Raw genomic sequence first — 18,624 nt, 5'->3', positions numbered from 1 at the left:
ACCATTTCCAAAAACAATCAATGGCATTTTACTTTGATCACCTTCTTCAAACTTTTCCTTATGTGCTCTTCATTCAAATTATTAAGAATATTGCTTTAAGGAGAAGAATATAAGGAATATGTGCTATACCTTGACCTCATCCCCCCTGTATTTGGTGGATAATTATCATGATGACCGCGTCTCTTCCGCTTATTCTTTTTGGTTTTCTTTCTTTTCCTTTTGTTATATTTTTTTGCACCATTCATGAGAATGTTGACTGTATTTTCAATTGCTTGTTGAGAGCCTTTGTAGTTGCACCATTTGATTTTAGCAGCGTTAAAGCCGTAAAAATTTGTTAACGCTCGAAAATGTTGAAGAGCATACATAACGTATTCTGTATAATGTTGAAGTTTTGCAGTTTTGGGTGAGGGAAAGTGGGTTTCAATCTGCTCTATATCCGACCTTTTCTTTCTATCTTGCTCTAGCTTTTGTCGGTTGACAGTGCCATTCATGTTGTAATAATCGGCAGTCGACAAACGCCTCAAATCGTTTTTGCCATGATAGGATACAAAGACATCAGACCTATTTGGATTGACAGTACAAGGACGAAAGTAACGATCAACCTCTTCACTAGTGAAATCATCTATCTTTAGGGATACTTTATCATTGGGTGATATGGAGTGAACCTTCCTGCAGAATGAGACCCTACATGTATATCCATCCGTGTAGATAGTGTTTAAAAACGTTTTTTCTTTTCCTTGTGGTAATTCTTGTAAATATTCAAAGCTGTATATGTAAGATCATTGTGAGTGAACTGCCTGTATCAATTATTTTGAAAATGATTTCAACTCGCCTGTTAATTTTAAGTTTTTTAAGATCAAAATTATCATAGAAGCATCTTTGAGCAAAGTTAAACACCGTCTCTTCAGGTTTTTTTGGACTACTTCTTCCAAAAATACCAGCTATATTTTGGCCATCTACTTTTATAAAACGCCATTCAAAACCAGGATTAGGAAATAAACTTAATAGCCTTGGTGATTGAAATTTTGGTGGTTGCAATTCGTTCTTGCTGTTGTTGTTCTCTGTTGATAAATTACGCTGTTTTGTCTTCTTCTTCTTTGGTCTTCTCCTTTGCTGGATTAATGATACTACTGCTTCTACGGATTGTTGCTCTTGCTGGGCTACTTCTATTTGTGATTGCTGATTTTTGGCAATTGTTGACTCGTAGTTCTCAAGTATATACCTCAAAGCCGGCAATATATCAAAGGGAGCTTTGTTCAATACATCCCTGGTTAAGGGAGTAGCAGATAATATGTTTCTTATTTGTGACATTAAAGATTTCAGGAACAGACAAGCCCTTACTTTCATTCGCTTATTTAACGAGCTTACTATGTTTTCAGCGGTAATAGTTGTCGGACAAGAGGAAAATAATGTTTCCATTACGTGATTGTACACAATGTACTTCACTTCTGGCATCTTTAAGTTCTATTAATGAGTATTATTAGTTCCGCTGGCAAAAAAAGCTAGGCCTGGGCTTGATCCTACATGACTTACGTCAAAAGAAGTGCGCAGCTTATATATGAAATAGTTGGATATTGTATTTTCAAAGTTTTCAATATAATAATTGTTGTAACATGTTGCGATTGTTTCACAGGCAGTCGATGAAACTTGACCATAGTTTTTTATGCCTTGAGTTTTTACCAGCAAGTCTATATCGTCAGAATCATTCAACTCATCCCATGTTTCGTGCAAATGAGGGATATGATAAGAATATTTTTGAACAAATTCGCCAATCTCCATATTTCCATTGATTAGACGACACACAGAATACCAAAAGTTTTGCTGAAAAAATTCATTGCTCAAGCCTTGTGGGTGTTTCAAAATATAATAATTCACAAATAATTGGGCTTTGAAGATAACTTCCCTCAGGAACAGAGATAGGCCTTGTATTTTTTCTAGAATCACATTAAAAGCATTATCATCAGGCGTTCGTATGAATGACCTCAAGGGAATTGACACTGAATATCTTTCATTTGAAGAGCCCAGACTTTGCTGAATTAATTCTGATAAATTGAAATTGTAGTTCTGGCATTGTTTACTTCTTGCGGAAGCATGTACTCTCTCGCCACATGATTTACATATCACATCTTGCGTAGATGGTAGAGAACTACGCGCAATTTTTGCGTCCTTTTTGAGTTTCTTCTCTTCAAACATATCTTTACGCTTGATGCCTTGTAAAGAATGTGATCTTTCTTGGCAGTTCTTTTATCAGCAAAACACTTTACTTCGCTTTATTGTCGGTTGTCTTATTTGGTTTTCTGCTACTCCATGTTGTTCATTTTACTTGCTTTGTTTCTTTAGTTTAATCAAGGTTTCCACTTCTGGATATAATGGCGTACGCATACTTTTTTGAAAAAGAAAGTAAAAATGTCGACAACTTCTACCTACCGTGTATAAACCTGATACCTTTTTCTTAGCGAGAAAAGTGAGCTTTAAAAGCAAAGAAATTCATTTTATCGCCATTAAAAGTAAACATCTGGCCAGAAATACAGAATATGCTTTCCTTTCGACACTCAGGGGAAGCAGGTCATATGTTAATCTATGTAAAGGCAATTTTTCTTGTTTCCGAAAGCAAATTCTAGAAAAAAGATCGGCAGTGTCAAGTTACACAACTGCGTTGTATAAGAAGTCACTGTTTATTTATGCTAGGCGATCTATAAAAAATGCTAAGAGGGTAAATCTAAGCACAACATACGCTAAGAATCTTCTACTATATTCCATGAATAAATTGTCTATGAAATGAACACAAATATGTTGTCAAATTTGTCCAAAGTCTTTAGAGGGACATCATATATTTGGGATTAAATTTTTGGTTACAGGCCAAGCAAAATTGTTTTGAAATCTATTGTTAACATGCTATGGACAAAAATAGAACTACCTGAATATGACCAGCTGATATGATGTCCTCTATTCAAGTCGAACAAAGAAAGGACAATGATATAAATCAAGAAGTTCTACTGCTGGAGGCTTGTCGACGGACAACACCATGTTATTTAACGATCTGATATTAACAATTGTCGGCGCTCAAAGTTTCGAAACCTTTTGTCACCACTCTAACTTTTCTCTTGTGTGTATGTGTCATGTAAATGTAACTTGTGATACTGTGAAACTTTATTTTTTTATTTGTAGAGAAAGCCATATGAATGGTTTATTGCCCTTTCTTTTTGAGCCTTTTACGGCAATGTCAATCAATTATTTCTTCTTTTGAACTAGCTAAATGCGTTACTCCAACTAGTTGTCAATTAAAAGCTTTAATGAGAAAAAAAATAAGCGGAAAGCCTAGCACAGTTTTTATTTCTCTCTATAGCAAATTATGTGTGAACATTATGTCGCTAAATCAAAGTGTGGTAATGCATGTATTGGTTTCATTTCACTGCATACAGCAACATTGTTCTAAGTCCAACAATCTAGAGGAATAATGTTTTCGAAAAGGCAAAATACAAGTCTAACAATTTATAGAATTAAATATCTTGGCACTTCCATCTAGTTACTCGCAACAAAAAATTTCGTATAGATTAGAGCTTAAATAAGTGTTCAATTACAAATCCTTTTTTGGAATTGATTGCACGGTTTGTTCAACAGTTACACCATTGTTTTTTTGTATATCAATTACAATAAACAAAGCTGCGTAGATCATTCTATCAAATCAGAATAATCCAAATCGTGAGTATTTGATAAAATCAAAAAGACGAAAAGTAAAAGTAAGCAATAACATTATTACATAGAAGAGGTAACAGTTAAGACGCCTTTTATGCTTGAATAATTTACCTTCCGGCTTGCATAAATTGAATGTCACACAAATTTTCGGCTTCATCATCTATCTCGAGACATTGGCTATATAAATCTGCCTCTTTTGTCGATCTTCTTCTTCTTTATCTGTCAAACAAAGATGCAATTGTCTTTGGGTCCTCTCCTTTTACTTTTCACTTTGGCCATCTCGTTGGTCTCTGCCGCCAACTCAGTCAGCGTATGTTCCTCTTGTACTTACAAGACCATCTCTGCTGCCTTGAAGGCTCTTCCTAGCGGCTCCACCACCTACACTATCAACATTGCACCTGGCACTTACACTGAACAAATCTCTATCACTCGCTCTAACGTTATTTTGAAGAACTCTGGTAGTGGCACTGTTTTGATTCAATACAACGCTGGTCATGATACACAATCCAAGACTGGTTCTGATACTGACTCTGCTGTTTTGACTATCAAGGGTAGCAATGTTAAAGTCTACAATATAACTTTTGCTAATACTTATAAGCAAACTACCAACATTGCTAACTTGGCTCTTAACCTTGAGGGTGCTCAAGCTGGGTTCTACAATGTCAAGTTCTATGGTTACCAAGACACTGTCTTGATAAATAGTGGTGGTAGCGGTTACTTCAAAAGCTGTTATATTGAAGGCTCTGTTGACTTCATCTGGGGTTACGGTACTGGTTACTTCCAAGGCTGTACTATTGCTTCCAACACTAGAGGTTACATCACTGCTCACAACCGTAATTCTGCTAGTAGCGCTGGTGGTTTCTACTTCAACAGCTGTGTCATCAAGGCTACTGTTCCTTCTGGTCCTCTTGCTTCTACTTATAGTTCATCCATTGCCTTTACTTCCGTCTCCAAGGCCACTGGCACCTGTTACCTTGGTCGTCCTTGGAGTCGATATGCCCGTGTTGTCTTTATGTACTCTACCATTGGTAGCCACATTAACCCTGCTGGTTGGTCTAAGTGGAGCACTTCCAGTCCTAACACTTCTGGTGTCACTTTTGCCGAATATAGCAACAATGGTGCCAGTGCTTGGTCTTCTTCGCGCGCTTCTTTTGCTAAGCAATTGACTGCTTCTGAAGCTGCCCAATATAGTGCTGCCAAGGTCTTTGGCTCTACTTCATGGATTGATTCCTCTGTTTAGATTTGTTATTATGCCTATATTAATAAAGTTATATCTAATTAATCACGTATTACTTTGCAGATATTAGAAACAATTATTTATTAGCATCAAGAAGAAATAATGTAGAATGGAGTGAAGAAAAGCTAATATACTTTAAGCCTGGCGTAGATATTGGCATATTTTTTTTAGGGAACAATGCGCTCAAGTTTATTAAGCGGAAATTACATGATTCTACAACTGTTTTTGGGTTTTTATATTTTGAAATGTTTTTAGGTTTTGTTTTGTTTTTTTTTTGAAACTGTCAAGCAGTGAGATAAGAAAAAAAAGAGAAAGAGGCGAGGAAGGTGAAAGAGTGAGACTCTATATGAACAGCAGAGGAAGAAGACAGTGTGGGATGCCCTTCTTAACGAAAGATTTAGACGTAGCAGAGTGTATAAGAGAGAGAGAGAATGGACTGGAAAATGGGAGCGACTAAGAAGGGACTATTGTCAAAAACCATTCGCCAAATACCCCAGAGGGTACATCCAATAACGACTGCGGCGGAGGGGGCGGTGCTAGAGGGAAGGAGGGGGGCGAAGTGTAAATGATATATGGACTGTTTAAGCGGGATTAAATTGTGAGGAGTGAAATCGCGATCAAAGAAGAGACACCATACTCGCGACCAGACTTCGAGTTTACGAGGGCAGGAGAGGAGGTGGTGGTGCTCTGTTTCGTTCTCAAGGAGGCAAATGGGGCATTGGGCTTTTGGAATTGAATTGGGGAGGAGAGAATGAAGGGTATTGAGATGGGGTATTTTATGATGCAAAGCATGATACCATACATTTATTGGCATAGACATAATGCTTTCCTAAAAAAAAAAAAAAAAAAAAAAAAAAAAAAAAAAAAAAAAAAAAAAAAGTGTCTGAGTTTGAATCAATGTTTTCTTGTCAAAAATTAGAATAAAAAAAATGAAATTGTAAATTATTCAACTTCATCTGCATAATGTCACAGGGGCCTCGCATGTACAAGCTCCTTTGCTCTTCCCATCTACAAGGAAATTTATAAATCGATCCAATGGCGCCACTAACAAAGTCAGTACGATTCAACTGCTCTATGCGTCTATAGATAGACTTCCTAGAAATTTTGATACTATGGAGTTCAATCCAGCAGTTTGTATGGTACTATCAATCTCTGGTTATACATTATGCGAATGTTCAACGACCTTTTTTGCCTCCTGTTATGCGTCAAATTCAAGTTAATGACTTCATGGTGTACGATCATTTTTCCAAGATTATTCTTTGGAAGCTCCCTCAAAATATCCCGAAGAGTTGCAAACAATTCAACAGAGGTTAGTTCGTGGTTTAGCAAGAAGGAATATAGGTGTCGCTCCCTTTTTCCAACGTCATTTAGCGATATCTTCTCCCTCCAATGCCATCTCTTCAGACATAAATGCAGGATTTAGCTTTGCCTCTTTTCTGAACTGCTTTGCTGTTCTATCTACCAAGAAACCGAGTGATGGGATCAGCTCTAAGATATATCGAATGACTTGTTTGGAGTCTTACCCTGACCCTTCCACCCTGTCAACCATTTCCTCTACTTTTTGGGGCTCATTTTGGACATTGTCCCTTACTGCCGTTGTGCGAAGTGCGGTGTATCGATATATAAACTATAAGCTGCCTACAAAGATATGTATGAATCGTTTCTTGCCTGACCGATTTCCAACTCCTTTATGCCAAATTTGTGGTCTTTATACTGAAAACGACAACCATATGCTCTTTTTATGCCCTCCAAAAACACATTTTTGGAAAGAGCTTATATTTGGATTTTTATGGCCAACCACTACTGCTGATGATATCATCCAAGCAATCCGATATATGAACTTCTATTCTATTCGTTATACTCAGAATAGTGAGTTAGCTGCTCAAGAAATAGTATTCCAAGGCATGGGTCAAATTTGGAAAGCCCATTGGAATACTGTCTTCAATGAAATTCCGTTTAATCCAATTCTATTTCTTTCATCCACTCGTGCTTCTCTCAATTCTCTAATTGACGAGAAACACTTGCACAAATATTTATAATTAATTATCCTATGTATTCTCCCTTTGTACCTCTTAAAATTGCGACCACCTCTTGAAAGACTTTAGTCATAATCTACGTGGAGCAAAAAAATAAAAACCTTTAAAAAAAATGAAATTGAAGAGAAATGATGGATTGCAACTACCCGAAAATGAAGATTTATCAAAACGTATACTAACAAAGGTGTAGATATAGACATTGCGCATTGAATGATGTATGAATCGCTATATATCTGTTACTGAAATATTGAGTAATCGTTCAAAAACGCGTTTTCTGTTTCTGAGCTATAGTGTACACTTTTCACAGTACTTTTGCAAATATAGCACTTTGTATGTGTTTTATAGACTTAGAGGAGCAATTCTTACTGAGGCATATCATGAGAAAAATGCCTCTATCGATCACAAATCGCAAAATAATGAGAAACGAAGATTTTATAAAGGGCATCATAAGGGCAAGTTGACAATTTTTTGACTTTTTCAAAACTTACTATATTTTTGCACAAACATGTTCTCTTAGGTATGCTCAAACACAAGAAACTCAAAAAAAAAATGGATTGGAAGGCACCCGCAGCGGGATACCAACCCGCCTGTGGTACTGTCATACTTGTCGAAGTTACTCAAAAAAGGATTGTAAGGAAAGTTAGTTCTGCCCTTGAAGACTACGTCCATCCAGTTGAGAGGCAGACACTTTTGTGGCTCCTCCATGGCCAATAGATAGTCTAACAACTTAATTTTTGAATAGCCACTGGAGGTCCATAGAGACATGCCTATCACTGTTTGGAAACGGGTCCTCATGTTGCTTGTCTGTCCTCTCTGTTCCTATCCCGTCTGTTTGCCCTCTTGGCTCTGTGGTCTCAAGTTGAGTATCTCCTGCTTAAAGTCGATGCGTTCCTTCTCATATCCAGAAACAACAACACCAACAACAAATATCTCTTGAGGTTTTTCTCGTTTTTTGTTTGGAAAATTGTCCTGGCCAGCTATCGCTGGTCTATCGTGATGCATGGCTCTGGGAAGGTATTCAACTACTTCTTCGTATCCGTGTAAGTATTTTATATATACTGGTTAATATATGTTACTAATTTATTTCTCTTTTATCTCCCTTCTATCCCGTGCTCTTTCTTATAACCTAATATAAGTAACAATATGCATATCTTATGTATCTCATGCTCTGCTTAATTTCTAGAATTTATTTTTTGTTCATTTTCTAATAAAGTGTATACGCAGTTCATCTACCATTAATGCAAGTACTTTTTTATTTAACATTCATAAGGAAAATAGTTTCTTTAGTTCCGAAGCGTTATTTGCTTTATGCAAGCTCAAATGGGTGACGACGAATACAAGCTATTATGGATCAAAGTGACCTCGAAAATTTCTTACTTCGAAAAATATTCTTTTGACTTTCTTGCAATTTATAGTAATATGTATTGTTCGTGTTAAGTTCCAAAGTGGGATTTCTTCACCAAGGTCTTGCGATGGTTTAACTGTATGGAGTTTTCTTCCTGTCTCCGTAACTATTTCCAAAAATATTTGTAATACATATATTTTGGGAGAGTTCTTTGATCTAATATCAACTGTATCAAAAGAAGTATTTGGCATGTAAATTTCAGCATTGTATTCGCCAGATGGATCAGGGTGAGGTATGCATGAGTTGATAGTCAAGTTTTTCAAGTTCGGAACCATAGCTGATAATTGCAACAGAATGTCTGGATCATAGTGGCATGTCGAAAATATCAAGTCAGTAATCGAATCATTCAAAGCTCCAGAGCCAAAGGATGTGATTTTGGTATTAGCCACTCGCAATATTCTTAGTTTAGCACATGCTTCCAAAACATAATCCAAATTGCTTCTGAATATCATATCTCCTACATTATCAACTGTCTCAATCATGCTGCTAGCGTCATGTGATTGATTGTCAATTGTCACTTCATCCAACAAATCATCATAGTCAGACAGTATCTGTAAGAGACGTTGTACATTAAAAAATTTGTTGACTGTCAGTTTGAAATGCTTTTTTTTGTAACTGCTTTTGTCGTATTCAATATCAATGGTGCTATAATGTATCTCAACTCCCTTAAGCCAAACACACATGTTGATTCGTAGCTCTCCAACTGTTTTTGTGTGAACCAAAAGGCGTATAAAATCTTCCAAACCTTTAATGTTAATATGTTTGAGATTGAACTGTTCTAATCTGGCTAAGTAGTCTTTGAATTCGACTGGTAGCACAATTTCATGTTGGTTCCAGCCTAAAAGTAGCTTACGCATCTCAGCATCACAGTTTCTGTTGATGTTTAGCTGCTTCAAGTTGGGAAACTGTTTTGTGATAAAAACCAAGTCTCTTCCGGATTGAATGAGCATTTGTATATCAAGACATTGAACGTTGTTACTTGTACAAGAAGCAAGCAGGGACCTAGTATCATTCTCGATTAAGTTATTATCCTGATATATATGATATATAGCTATAGATAAGGTCTTCATTCTCCGCAAAAAGAGAAGTATATCCTTTCCTAAACCATGCGAGTAGTTTTCACCATATTCCACGACTCTTACTTTTTCCAGTTTTTTAAACTCGTCGATGCGATTTATGAAATTACATTTCTTAAATATCGCTTCTGGGAATTGCAATGATGTGTATAAACCACTTAATGTAATTTCTTTGAGTGTGTGACGCATAGAAATAGCAGTACGATAGTAGTATTCCATCTCTTCATTGCTTGAAGGAAGTGGAAGCTTCTTCAAGTTTTGTAGGCCACCTTCATAAATTTCTTGCATTAACCAGAACCAAAAGGGAACACAGGTATTTGAGACATATAACTCTTCAATCAAAGGACAATGTTTAGCTATCTTGTTGAATAAATCTTTATCACTCCAGTATTCAAAGCTTTTGCTTTTGGAATAGATTATACTCATTTTTTTCAGATATTTGCCTGGTGCAAATGTTGAGTTTGCAAGCATATTAGCGTAATGAGCTATCTTCCTGTCGTTTCTTAGTTCGACTTCAGTGAAAAGAATCTTTCCTGTAACTTTTGCCCATTTCTGACAAGTGAAACGACATTGTAGTATATCTTTAATATCCAAATATCTGACGATGATGTCAAATACTTCTGGGGGTACATCTGCACATGGTAGCATGTTGACTATATTAACGAAAAAAGAAAGAAGAGTTTCTCTTGTTTCCTCTTTAAGTATTTCTTGCAATTGATAATTTATCATATGTTAAGTCTATCATATTTATCTTTTCTATCATCGCCTTTATGATTTATTTAACCATAGATAAAAACATATATTTTGTGAAGACATATTGTTCTTAAACCTGAAAGATTATGATTCAAATTTATAATCAAAAACAAGGCAGTGTAATTAAAACAGACATAATAGATAAAACTTTGAAAAAGTGTCGTTTCTCTAGTCGAACCAGAACAAAATGAAGCCTTTTACTGATGGTAAGAGTAGAATACGATTCAACCTCAAAAAAATCTAGACTTACAAATACATCATTTGCAATCGTAGGACAAAAGAGACACTGGGACATTTGATATTAGAAAAGAAAAGGAGAATATAGTACATACCCTATTTACAGCAGCACATACACATAATTTAGATTAAAAAAGAAATGCAGTTGTAGTGTCCAATTGAAGAGATTGATATGACTTTTCTAATCCGTTCTGTCCCGGGGTATACCAGAAGTTTTGATGTTTTTACTTGAAAGAGAAAAAAATATTTTGGCACGTCTCTACTTCAAGTTTTGGCACATTTTTCTAAAATGTTGAAATGAATATTCAAGTATACTATGAAAATGGAAGAGGCGATGTTGTTGATGAGTTTGGAAACGAGCCTATTGAAATAAAAGTTGATGAAAAACAATATCCTTTGGACAACGTCACCAACTTCGATCAATACTTAGATCTAAAGCTCCCCCTGAGCGCGAAGCAGTAAAGCGAGAGGAACAAAAAAAGAAAATCCAGGCAACAGAAACTTCTGGCAAAGGATCGTATGTTAAGGACAGTAGTGATACCAAGGAGCAGTTCTTCTACTTAGTCTATGAAAAAGGCTTGACACCTGGTAAAGCAGCCACGCAGCTTAGTATCGCTCGACGTACTGCTTACAACTGGTTTGAGAAAAATCAGAAGGAGCAGAGTGATGGAAAAGAGAAAATCAAAGCTAAGACAGGTTGGCCAAGCAATTTCAACAAAGAGCACCAGCGATTCTTAGAGAAATAGTTTATGGATTTCCCTTCAGCAACCGTAGATCAGGCTATGGAGAGTCTGATAAATGAATTTAAAGATTTGAAAGTCTCTAAGACTTCAATCCATAAATTTATGACTGAGAAGTGCGCTTTGTCATTTAAGAAAGCTTATTTTCATTCAAAAGAAAGGAACTCACCCTCAAGCATTCTCAAGCGTTACGAATGGGTCCAGAGATGGATTGAAACTGATCTGGACTTCGAAAGTAATTGTGTTTTCGTTGACGAGTCAGCATTTCACATCAACTTGAAAAAAACGATGGCCTGGTCAAAGAAAGGGACTCGTGCGGAAGTTGTTCAACCAACAACAAGAGCTAAAACAACAACGATTCTGGGTGCTATTTCACCTTTTGACGTTGTTTACATTCAATTGAGAAGACCAGTAGCGTCTTCAAAGAAAAGAAAAGCAAACAATTCGAAGGCCAAAAAGACAGCTGGTACGGTTACTGGCCATTATTTTAATTTTATTGCCTGTACTCTTGACATTTTGGATAAGCACGAAGAATTCAAAGGTGATTATATTATAATGGACAATGCTCCAATTCATACAGCGGATGATATCCAAAAGTATATTGAGAGTTGTGGCTATGGTTGTGTTTATCTTCCACCTTACTCTCCTGAACTCAATCCAATTGAACAATTTTGGTCAATTGTCAAGAGCAAGTTGAAAAGAGAGCATCTTTTAGACAATGAGACGCTCACCAGTAGAATATTGGATGCTTGTAACGATATTCGCTTTAGCTATCTGAAAGGCTTTTGCAGGTATTCAGCTTCAAAATTTGAAACTTGTCTCAAGAAAGAACCTCTTTAAGTTTGGCACATTTTGTGCCAAATAACCTGTGCCAAAATATTTTTTTATTTGTGCTGAACTTAAAATTAAAAGTGTGTTATATCACAAGAAAAGTGTGCCAATAGTTTCGGGAAATAGTGTATGTGACGAAGCAAGATATTCGTTTTTAGAATTTTGGTTAAAAATAATACAGTATTTCTACTTCAAATTTTAGACGATGTTAAATTATTTTTCAGATGTTTAGCTTACCTTTTTTGGACGAAGTAAAAAAAAGAAATTAGACAAGACAAATTTAGTTTTTAGACGAATAGAAATTTATGTTTAGACTTTTTACCTGTAATGATCTTCATCCTTTCCGAAGAAAAGAAAGCCGTGTTTGCTACGGCGATACTTCAGCAGAGATTTGAATAAGAATAACTTTAATGCTCTCATAAAAGGCTCTTACCAAATTTATAATATTTTTTAAGCATTGGTTTTCTCTCGCTTAAATGGTTCTGGTCTTCCTTCTCCCATCCAAACGGCCTTCGATATTTTCATCATATTTGTGGGATAGACATAGGAAAATGGGATACAGGTACGAATGTGACAGTAGTAAAAGTTCCTTTGGTTGGTTGAGTTTGTTCAGTTGATGCATTGATTATTTTAGGCTGCACACTTCAATCGGTACTATTCTCTGGTGTCCCTCAAATTGTCTCCACAATTTATCGTTTTGTGTCTAATATACTGAAAGGGAATGTCTTGCTCGGACTCTGCTTGTAATCTCATTTCCTTCTCCATTTTAAAAAATAAAATAAAATTGTACAAGAGATTTCTTTCCTCCTTTTTTTCTTATATATCAACATGTTTAAATTTATTATTGAAGGCAAAAAAGCTGATGTCTCTAAAAAACGACGAAACCAAAGCGCTTCAAGCGTCAATCATGGTAAGAATTAAATTCATGCAATACCCTTCAGTTAGCTAAAGACCTACAAAAAGACAGAATATGCACAGACTGCAAAGAGCCTGGTCGTTATAATAGACAACATTATAAGTGCAAATTATACATTCAAGTCACTGCAAATGACGGTAAACTCCTTGATACTTTTTTCGTGTTTATTTTTTCTAATTTTTCTGTTCTGATAAGTTGGTGCCTCTAAAAAAAAGAAAACAGACCGATCAAGTAAAGCAGGACAAGAAAAATGCAAAAAGGCCCAGGACTGTTGATAGCAGCACAAGTACATATACATGTGGAAATTGTGGTCAAAAAGGACATAAAACATCTCGTTCACCTGATTGCCCCAATCATATACGTTCAAAAAAAGAAACTTTTCTGATGCATTTAGGCCCTAATTATAAGGCATATACGCGAAAGCTTCCTTTTGAACAATGCGTAAAAAGAGAGTATCAAGCCATCCTCAAACCAAGAATTGTCTCAGCTTGTGAACATCTGCGAAACATTGTTGTCAGATCACAGCTTTTCGTGAATTTTTATATTATCAGCTTGGCAAAAGCAAATAGTCCTATTCCTCATGCGATATACGAACAGAATTTCTGGTATTCAATAATACAACTTGTTAGAAACCAAAGAGTTACAAATGGCAACTATTTACAGCACGGATTACTTGATTATTGGAATAATTTCAAGCAAAGTCATCCTACTATTATTTATCAAGAAAAAATTGCCAGTGGGGTCAGTCAGTGCATTTCAGAAGCGTCCCAACAGCTACAAACAGTATACAACAATCACATAGTAGAAACATTTGAATCAAGAATATACAAGTATATATTCTATAAAACACAAAATATATTCATAGTAAGTACAATACTATTATAAAAGAGTACGTAAATAATACTATATATAGTCAATGGAACGTTCAGATGTTATAAAAATTGTCCCTTACGTTTACCAGTATGTGTGCCAAGGAAATCCCGTGTGGCCTCGAGGTCTTGAATTTACTGAAGAAAAGAAAACCATGGTTGATAAAACCTTCCTGCCACTAAAGGAGTCAATAACGACCCGGGTGGCTCTTACAACTCTGTCTCAAGCGCCTAACACATTTATTCCTTGTCTGTTTAACATTATATCGGAATACGAGATAGAACACAAGAGCCACAAAGTCTATGATGTCAGACGATTACCTCTACCAAGACTGTTTTCATTGTCACCAACGCCGGGTTTACATTGGAGATTCGTAAGCATAAACGCTAATGCATTAGCACCATTTATCAAAGAGACCCTGCCAAGGGGCTATAAAGATCAACTCAACATGTTTCATCGTGTTTTTAATTTTAAAAAATTACGTTTAAAGTATGGTATAATACCGTCCACAATATATTCTTTCCTTGCTGATAATTATAATATATCTAGGATGGATGATCTCATACCCAACGGAAATAACAAGATATTGTTTGGAAACACATTCAAATCCGACGGTTTTTCTGTTGACCTTCTGTTCTATCGAAGGGAAAAAAAGAAGGATGACACTGGTGTTGAATTAGCTCTTGAAGACTTCAACTACGAAGAGGTCATCAATCAGTATCAACCGGTTTTCCTTGATCCAGGACGTAAATCATTATTTACAGCTGTTGTAGGCGTAGAGTCAGCTAAGCAAATTCGGAAGTCGTCCGCCAAGGAATACTACCATTTGACAGGTAGTACTGTGTATAGCAAAAAACTTGAGTCAAAGAAACAACGCTCTGGTATCCTTACACTCGAGTCCCAAATTCCCACGTCAAAAACAACAGAACCAGACTCATATGAAAATTATGCTACATACATATTAGCACATCTTAACAGGCTACTGACATTTTACGGCAAGGAAACCGCAAAGTGTCATTTCCAGCTGTATCAAGGCAGGCAACGGGCACCAGAAATGATGGTTAATATGTTAACTCACGGTACTGCCAAGTACAACAAATTTCAGAGGAAGAAAAAAGGAAAGAAGAATGTCAAGCGAGGAAAAAAGAAGAAGAAAAAGCCCAAGATAGATGGTGGCAAAGAAAATGAAGGGCTAAAATCAAAACTTGATACAACCGCAAAGAAGTAAGTAATCAGCCTTTCTTTAATAGAAGTTTCTAAGTTTTTTATTTTAATAGGTTAAAGTGGAAACCCCTTCCTTTTCGCGAAGAAAAAGAAAAGTGCCCTTTGGTCGTTTTTGGCGATGGTGTCTTTGGTAAAGACATGGTCAAGTTGAAAAATCTTCGATGTGGGGTGGTAGGGAAACTGTTTCAGACACTGAAGAAACGCGAAGCTGCTGGTGCGTTGATCGTTTTAACGATTGACGAATTTAAAACATCTAAAACGTGCAGCTCGTGTTTTTATAGCAACTTGGGAGTGGTGAAAACAACGCATTTCAAAGGCAATTCCGTTCTTGCTTGCCAAAATTGTAACAAAGTTTGGCAGAGAGATGTAAATGTTGCCACAAATATGATGAAAATATCGAAGGCCGTTTGGATGGGAGAAGGAAGACCAGAACCATTTAAGCGAGAGAAAACCAATGCTTAAAAAATATTATAAATTTGGTAAGAGCCTTTTATGAGAGCATTAAAGTTATTCTTATTCAAATCTCTGCTGAAGTATCGCCGTAGCAAACACGGCTTTCTTTTCTTCGGAAAGGATGAAGATCATTACAGGTAAAAAGTCTAAACATAAATTTCTATTCGTCTAAAAACTAAATTTGTCTTGTCTAATTTCTTTTTTTTGCTTCGTCCAAAAAATAATTTAACATCGTCTAAAATTTGAAGTAGAAATACTGTAGTACGCTGCGCGAGTTTTATTTTTAACAAAATAAAGAACAAGAGAAAGCTTAAGGGACACAACTATTAGTACTAGTGTTGCTTAATTTTGCCTAAATAGAGCAATGTTTCTTTAAGAGAACATGCTATTACTTGTATTCAGGCTCCAAACTCAACTACAACATCCAGAAACAACTTTACGGCCTGAATCTGAGTACGTTATCTTGTTTAGGATCCTTTACCTGGATGACGAAATAGATTGTCGTTTCTTTTGTGAAAATAATTATCTTGTAACTTATAGCTTCTTTTTACGCAGCATCTCTAAAGGTTGCTCGTAATTTTAAAGAAATACAAAGCTAGTATATGCATTCCTTGTTTTCTGACAAACCATAAACTAAAACGGCAAACTTTTTTTTTGAGTACAGAAGGTAGAAAAAAAAACAGAACTTGTGCAACAAACAAACATTTACATTTTAGCAGAACGTGGCATGATTACTCTAGATCTCGAAAATCCAATTAACGATAATTATTGTATTATATGAGCGGAACAATATCGTCCATGAAAGATGTCAAATGCAACGGCACTGCTACAGCATGTAGAAAATAAGAAAAACGTTTTATTTTGAATCTAGATATACTATCAAGAGAGTACAGGTTTTACTTGATCATGCATAATTATGTCTCAAAGCAAGATGTTTGATTCTCTTTCCGAGGTTTTATGGATTTGTGTTACGTGCAACTACTGCCTACCAAAATTTGCAATGTTTAGGTTCCTAAACTAGTGAACTAGAAATAAAGTAGGACAAATAAAGTATTCAACAGAAACAGGGAATTTTTATATCCAAAGAAATTCTGAAGCATTAAATAGCTCAATGGCTGAAATGATATTGCAAAAAGCAAGCTCAATATTGTGCAGTTTGAAGTCTTGATTAGGTGCCAATTGTGTTTATATTTTTGCATTCATTGCAGAATTTTTTCTAGGCAGCAACATCATTGATTTCTATAGATAATTGATAAGACGAAGTACAAACACATGCTCTAATTAAGGATAATGTGTCGTAGAATTGAATTACTTAGCCTAAGAGAAAGATACCAAGGTATTGTTGTACAAGAAAGGCAACGCAGTAATGTCATCTAGGCTTGAGTAACTTTGTTGATACAAGGTACCATTAATTTATTCTAATTTCCATCTTGCATAAATTGAATCTGGCACAAGTTTTCGCTTTTCAATCTCCATCTGGAGACATTGGCTATATAAATCTGCCTCTTTTGTCGATCTTCTTCTTCTTTATCTGTCAAACAAAGATGCAATTGTCTTTGGGTCCTCTCCTTTTACTTTTCACTTTGGCCATCTCGTTGGTCTCTGCCGCCAACTCAGTCAGCGTATGTTCCTCTTGTACTTACAAGACCATCTCTGCTGCCTTGAAGGCTCTTCCTAGCGGCTCCACCACCTACACTATCAACATTGCACCTGGCACTTACACTGAAAAGTCTCTATCACTCGCTCTAACGTTATTTTGAAGAACTCTGGTAGTGGCACTGTCTTAATTCGATACAACGCTGGTCACAACACTCAATCCAAGGCTGGTTCTGATACTGACTCTGCTGTTTTGACTATCAAGGGTAACAATGTTAGACTCTACAATATTACCGTTGCCAACATCTATAAGCAATCTACCAACATTGCTAACTTGGCTCTTAACCTTGAGGGTGCTCAAGCTGGGTTCTACAATGTCAAGTTCTATGGTTACCAAGACACTGTCTTGATAAACAGAGGTGGTAGCGGTTACTTCAAAAGCTGTTATATTGAAGGCTCTGTTGACTTCATCTGGGGTTACGGTACTGGTTACTTCCAAGGCTGTACTATTGCTTCCAACACTAGAGGTTACATCACTGCTCACAACCGTGATTCTGCTAGTAGCGCTGGTGGTTTCTACTTCAACAGCTGTGTCATCAAGGCTACTGTTCCTTCTGGTCCTCTTGCTTCTACTTATAGTTCATCCATTGCCTTTACTTCCGTCTCCAAGGCCACTGGCACCTGTTACCTTGGTCGTCCTTGGAGTCGATATGCCCGTGTTGTCTTCATGTACTCTACCATTGGTAGCCACATTAACCCTGCTGGTTGGTCTAAGTGGAGCACTTCCAGTCCTAACACTTCTGGTGTCACTTTTGCCGAATATAGCAACAATGGTGCCAGTGCTTGGTCTTCTTCGCGCGCTTCTTTTGCTAAGCGATTGACTGCCTCTCAAGTCTCTCAATACAGTGCTGCCAAGGTCTTTGGCTCTACTTCATGGATTGATTCCTCTGTCTAGATTTGTTATTAGTAATAAAAAATTTACCTAATCAGCCACTTATGTTTTTTGTGCTACGCATCATAATTAAGTTCTCGGTTATGTCATTTTCATGTGGCATTTTGACTTATTTAGAATAGTTGTAAGATACCGGCCCAGGCATAATCCAAGCTCATAGAAAAAACCATTTGTTTTCTGTACCGTACCAAATAGCTGTATGTTTTCTGAAAGGAAAATTATTTTAGATAACAGAATATGCGCCAAACGTTCTAATAACCATAAATGGCATTCTTAATTTTCAAACATAGACAAGACCTTTATGCTTCTGGAAGGCATCAGACATTAGCTGTCCATCTACTCTAAAAGAAAAGATACAAACTATGAGACTATGGTATTTTTTCTGCTAATTGTGATGCTTAGGTAACAGTCTAATGCTCATGATCTAGGACAATATGAAGCTAAGACTTTAATGATGCCTGTAGACTCTCTCAATGGTTGAATGTTATGGCTTGAGTTTTTATTACACCATAATCTGGTAAAAGGCTCTTAAAGTAAGTAGAGAAAAATCTAATATCAACAACGAGCTTTGTCATGGCTGTCATTAAGTACCTTCAAACCTA

At 36.3% G+C, this 18,624-nt stretch overlaps 8 protein-coding genes across 8 annotated transcripts; 6 read left to right on the top strand and 2 right to left on the bottom strand.

Moving 5' to 3' along the window:
• Nucleotides 1-95: 95 nt before the first annotated feature.
• Nucleotides 96-2,382, bottom strand: B0P05DRAFT_470570 (uncharacterized protein; the record flags this gene model as incomplete). Its single annotated transcript, XM_051574568.1, has 4 exons — nucleotides 96-602; nucleotides 829-1,464; nucleotides 1,534-1,837; nucleotides 2,324-2,382. 4 exons carry the CDS (start codon nucleotides 2,380-2,382, stop codon nucleotides 96-98), a joined length of 1,506 nt encoding a protein of 501 aa, XP_051434606.1.
• Nucleotides 2,383-3,799: 1,417 nt separating this feature from the next.
• B0P05DRAFT_542853 (pectin lyase fold/virulence factor) lies at nucleotides 3,800-4,983 on the top strand. Its single transcript, XM_051578356.1, has one exon. It carries the CDS (start codon nucleotides 3,929-3,931, stop codon nucleotides 4,934-4,936), a length of 1,008 nt encoding a protein of 335 aa, XP_051434605.1. The 5' UTR covers nucleotides 3,800-3,928; the 3' UTR covers nucleotides 4,937-4,983.
• Nucleotides 4,984-5,988: 1,005 nt separating this feature from the next.
• On the top strand, nucleotides 5,989-6,426 carry B0P05DRAFT_112840 (uncharacterized protein). Its single transcript, XM_051572968.1, has one exon. It carries the CDS (start codon nucleotides 6,099-6,101, stop codon nucleotides 6,354-6,356), a length of 258 nt encoding a protein of 85 aa, XP_051434604.1. The 5' UTR covers nucleotides 5,989-6,098; the 3' UTR covers nucleotides 6,357-6,426.
• Nucleotides 6,427-6,435: 9 nt separating this feature from the next.
• B0P05DRAFT_587414 (uncharacterized protein) lies at nucleotides 6,436-6,972 on the top strand (the record flags this gene model as incomplete). The annotated part of the gene is made up of 1 exon (XM_051582587.1): nucleotides 6,436-6,972. The coding sequence occupies one exon, from the start codon at nucleotides 6,436-6,438 to the stop codon at nucleotides 6,970-6,972; it is 537 nt and encodes a 178-aa protein (XP_051434603.1).
• Nucleotides 6,973-8,313: 1,341 nt separating this feature from the next.
• Nucleotides 8,314-10,098, bottom strand: B0P05DRAFT_571846 (uncharacterized protein; the record flags this gene model as incomplete). Its single annotated transcript, XM_051581403.1, has 1 exon — nucleotides 8,314-10,098. The coding sequence occupies one exon, from the start codon at nucleotides 10,096-10,098 to the stop codon at nucleotides 8,314-8,316; it is 1,785 nt and encodes a 594-aa protein (XP_051434602.1).
• Nucleotides 10,099-13,311: 3,213 nt separating this feature from the next.
• Nucleotides 13,312-14,089, top strand: B0P05DRAFT_470533 (uncharacterized protein; the record flags this gene model as incomplete). The annotated part of the gene is made up of 2 exons (XM_051574563.1): nucleotides 13,312-13,791; nucleotides 13,841-14,089. Coding segments are annotated over 2 exons (729 nt in total), but the record flags the coding sequence as incomplete, so codon positions are not given.
• A 258-nt stretch (nucleotides 14,090-14,347) lies between these two features.
• Nucleotides 14,348-15,025, top strand: B0P05DRAFT_470538 (uncharacterized protein; the record flags this gene model as incomplete). Its single annotated transcript, XM_051574564.1, has 1 exon — nucleotides 14,348-15,025. The coding sequence occupies one exon, from the start codon at nucleotides 14,348-14,350 to the stop codon at nucleotides 15,023-15,025; it is 678 nt and encodes a 225-aa protein (XP_051434600.1).
• Nucleotides 15,026-16,945: 1,920 nt separating this feature from the next.
• On the top strand, nucleotides 16,946-18,036 carry B0P05DRAFT_542843 (pectin lyase fold/virulence factor). The gene is made up of 2 exons (XM_051578355.1): nucleotides 16,946-17,203; nucleotides 17,248-18,036. Exons 1-2 carry the CDS (start codon nucleotides 17,019-17,021, stop codon nucleotides 18,023-18,025), a joined length of 963 nt encoding a protein of 320 aa, XP_051434599.1. The 5' UTR covers nucleotides 16,946-17,018; the 3' UTR covers nucleotides 18,026-18,036.
• Nucleotides 18,037-18,624: the final 588 nt, after the last annotated feature.

This window comes from Gilbertella persicaria (assembly GCF_025201335.1).
Source record: "Gilbertella persicaria strain CBS 190.32 chromosome Unknown B0P05scaffold_21, whole genome shotgun sequence".
Classification (NCBI taxonomy): Eukaryota; Fungi; Mucoromycota; class Mucoromycetes; order Mucorales; family Choanephoraceae; genus Gilbertella; species Gilbertella persicaria.
The sequence above is the reverse complement of the archived record's forward strand: the minus strand, read 5'-3'. Positions and strand labels throughout refer to the sequence as shown.

Coding starts and splice junctions, on each gene's coding strand:
- B0P05DRAFT_542853 (XM_051578356.1), top strand. CDS start 3,929: ATGCAATTGTCTTTGGGTCCTCTCCTTTTACTTTTCACTTTGGCCATC.
- B0P05DRAFT_112840 (XM_051572968.1), top strand. CDS start 6,099: ATGCGAATGTTCAACGACCTTTTTTGCCTCCTGTTATGCGTCAAATTC.
- B0P05DRAFT_542843 (XM_051578355.1), top strand. CDS start 17,019: ATGCAATTGTCTTTGGGTCCTCTCCTTTTACTTTTCACTTTGGCCATC. Junction 17,204..17,247: donor CCTGGCACTTACACTGAAAA/GTCTCTATCACT, acceptor GAACTCTGGTAG/TGGCACTGTCTTAATTCGAT.